This window comes from Mesitornis unicolor, unplaced genomic scaffold (assembly GCF_000695765.1).
Source record: "Mesitornis unicolor isolate BGI_N332 unplaced genomic scaffold, ASM69576v1 scaffold18022, whole genome shotgun sequence".
NCBI lineage: Eukaryota > Metazoa > Chordata > Aves > Mesitornithiformes > Mesitornithidae > Mesitornis > Mesitornis unicolor.
The window spans coordinates 1,093-2,462 of NW_010170025.1; the positions used below are offsets into that span (position 1 = coordinate 1,093).

Here is a 1,370-nt window from a genome sequence, read left to right on the forward strand (position 1 = left end):
TTTTTGCTACTCCCCTGGGTAGCAGCTTCAGGCGGGCTCCACTGCTGCAAGAACAAGATTTTGTCCATAGAAAGCACAAATTAAAAGGAGCCTTGTGGACTGTCGGCAGATAGTGTCTTTAAGGCTCCATATTGCTGCTGGTCCCATGGCCAGAGCCCTGCCCTTCCTTGCAGTCTGTAGCCGAAAGGGACAAGGCTTCGTGTTCCCACAGCCAGGATGTGTTTTGCAAGGGTGGGGATGTCACGATGGCAGTTTGAGGGCCTTTGGCAGTGGCTGTTTAACAAGGCACCTCCATGGCTTCTGCAGCCTCATGGTGTCATTTCGTTCCCTCCTTCCCCCAGCACTAATCCTGCAGCTCTTCGCTCACCTTCCCTGCCCAATTTTCATTTCAGATCACTCTTTTCATCCCCAAGGTCATTGCTGGGGCTTTGTTTCAGCTCCTTTCAGGTTGCTGAGGGAGAGGGACAGGAGAGAGAGGAGGTCTTTCATGGTGACAGGATGCTTTTGTCCCCTGCCGCATCACTGCAGCAGAGATTTCTCCTGCTGCACGAGGGGCTCGGAGCTGTGGGATCCCTTTACTTACACAGAGGTTTAAGTAAGTGTCTTGCTATTATTTTAATGTGTAAAACCAATTAAATTGGCACCCTTGTTTTTGCAAGCAGGTGACTCTTGAAAAACCTGTCCCCCACCCCGACCTCAGCTCAGGGACTAGGAGGGAAACAAGTGGAGGCGGAAAAGCTGTGGCGTTGGCATCTCTGGTTGCTAATTCTGGTTTTGCTTTTCCTTCCAAACCCACCCTGCGCATCTGGCACCAGGAAGCAAATTTACCAAAGATCCAACCAAGCTGGAGCCCTCCAGCCCCCCCGGGGAGATCTCCCCTGAGCCGCACCGCGGGGCTGTGCTGGACCTGGTGGGAACCTCTCAGGGTAACAGCAGGTAAGCGGCACTCTCGACCCCAGCCCCCGCAAAGTGACAGCCATTGGAGAGTAATTCTGGGGGCATTCATGTACCCAACAAGTTATTGCTGTGCTGCTGCAGGGACGTTGCTTTCCTGCCTCCCTAACCCCCCACCCCACGATGCTAGCTGACACAGGAGGAGGCTGGCCACCCCTGTCCTGCTGCGAGCCAAAATCGCAAAGTTTGGAATCACTGATTTTGTACAAAACTGATGAAATCAGGGCCGTGCCCGGGCAGGCTGGGATTATCTGCAGGAGCAATCTCCAGTGTTAAAGCATGGCCTAAGGATGCACTCTCACCCAGCACCGTAATGCAGCATCCCTCTATTTAAGCATTGCTTGTTTATAAAGCTCACAAGGAGGCTAACAGCAGATTAGCAGATGTTTTAATAAAGATAGGGCTATAGAGTTCAG

At 52.4% G+C, this 1,370-nt stretch overlaps 1 protein-coding gene across 1 annotated transcript in view; it reads left to right on the forward strand.

Annotated features, from left to right (window-relative positions):
- Positions 1 to 815: 815 nt before the first annotated feature.
- GTF2IRD1 (GTF2I repeat domain containing 1) overlaps positions 816 to 1,370 on the forward strand; it is a gene marked incomplete at its 5' end in the record, with an annotated part of 24,495 nt that continues 23,940 nt past the window's right edge. The window contains one exon of the mRNA XM_010179556.1: positions 816 to 936. Within this exon, the coding sequence (XP_010177858.1) occupies positions 816 to 936 (121 nt within the window). The remainder of the gene's footprint in view (positions 937 to 1,370) is intronic.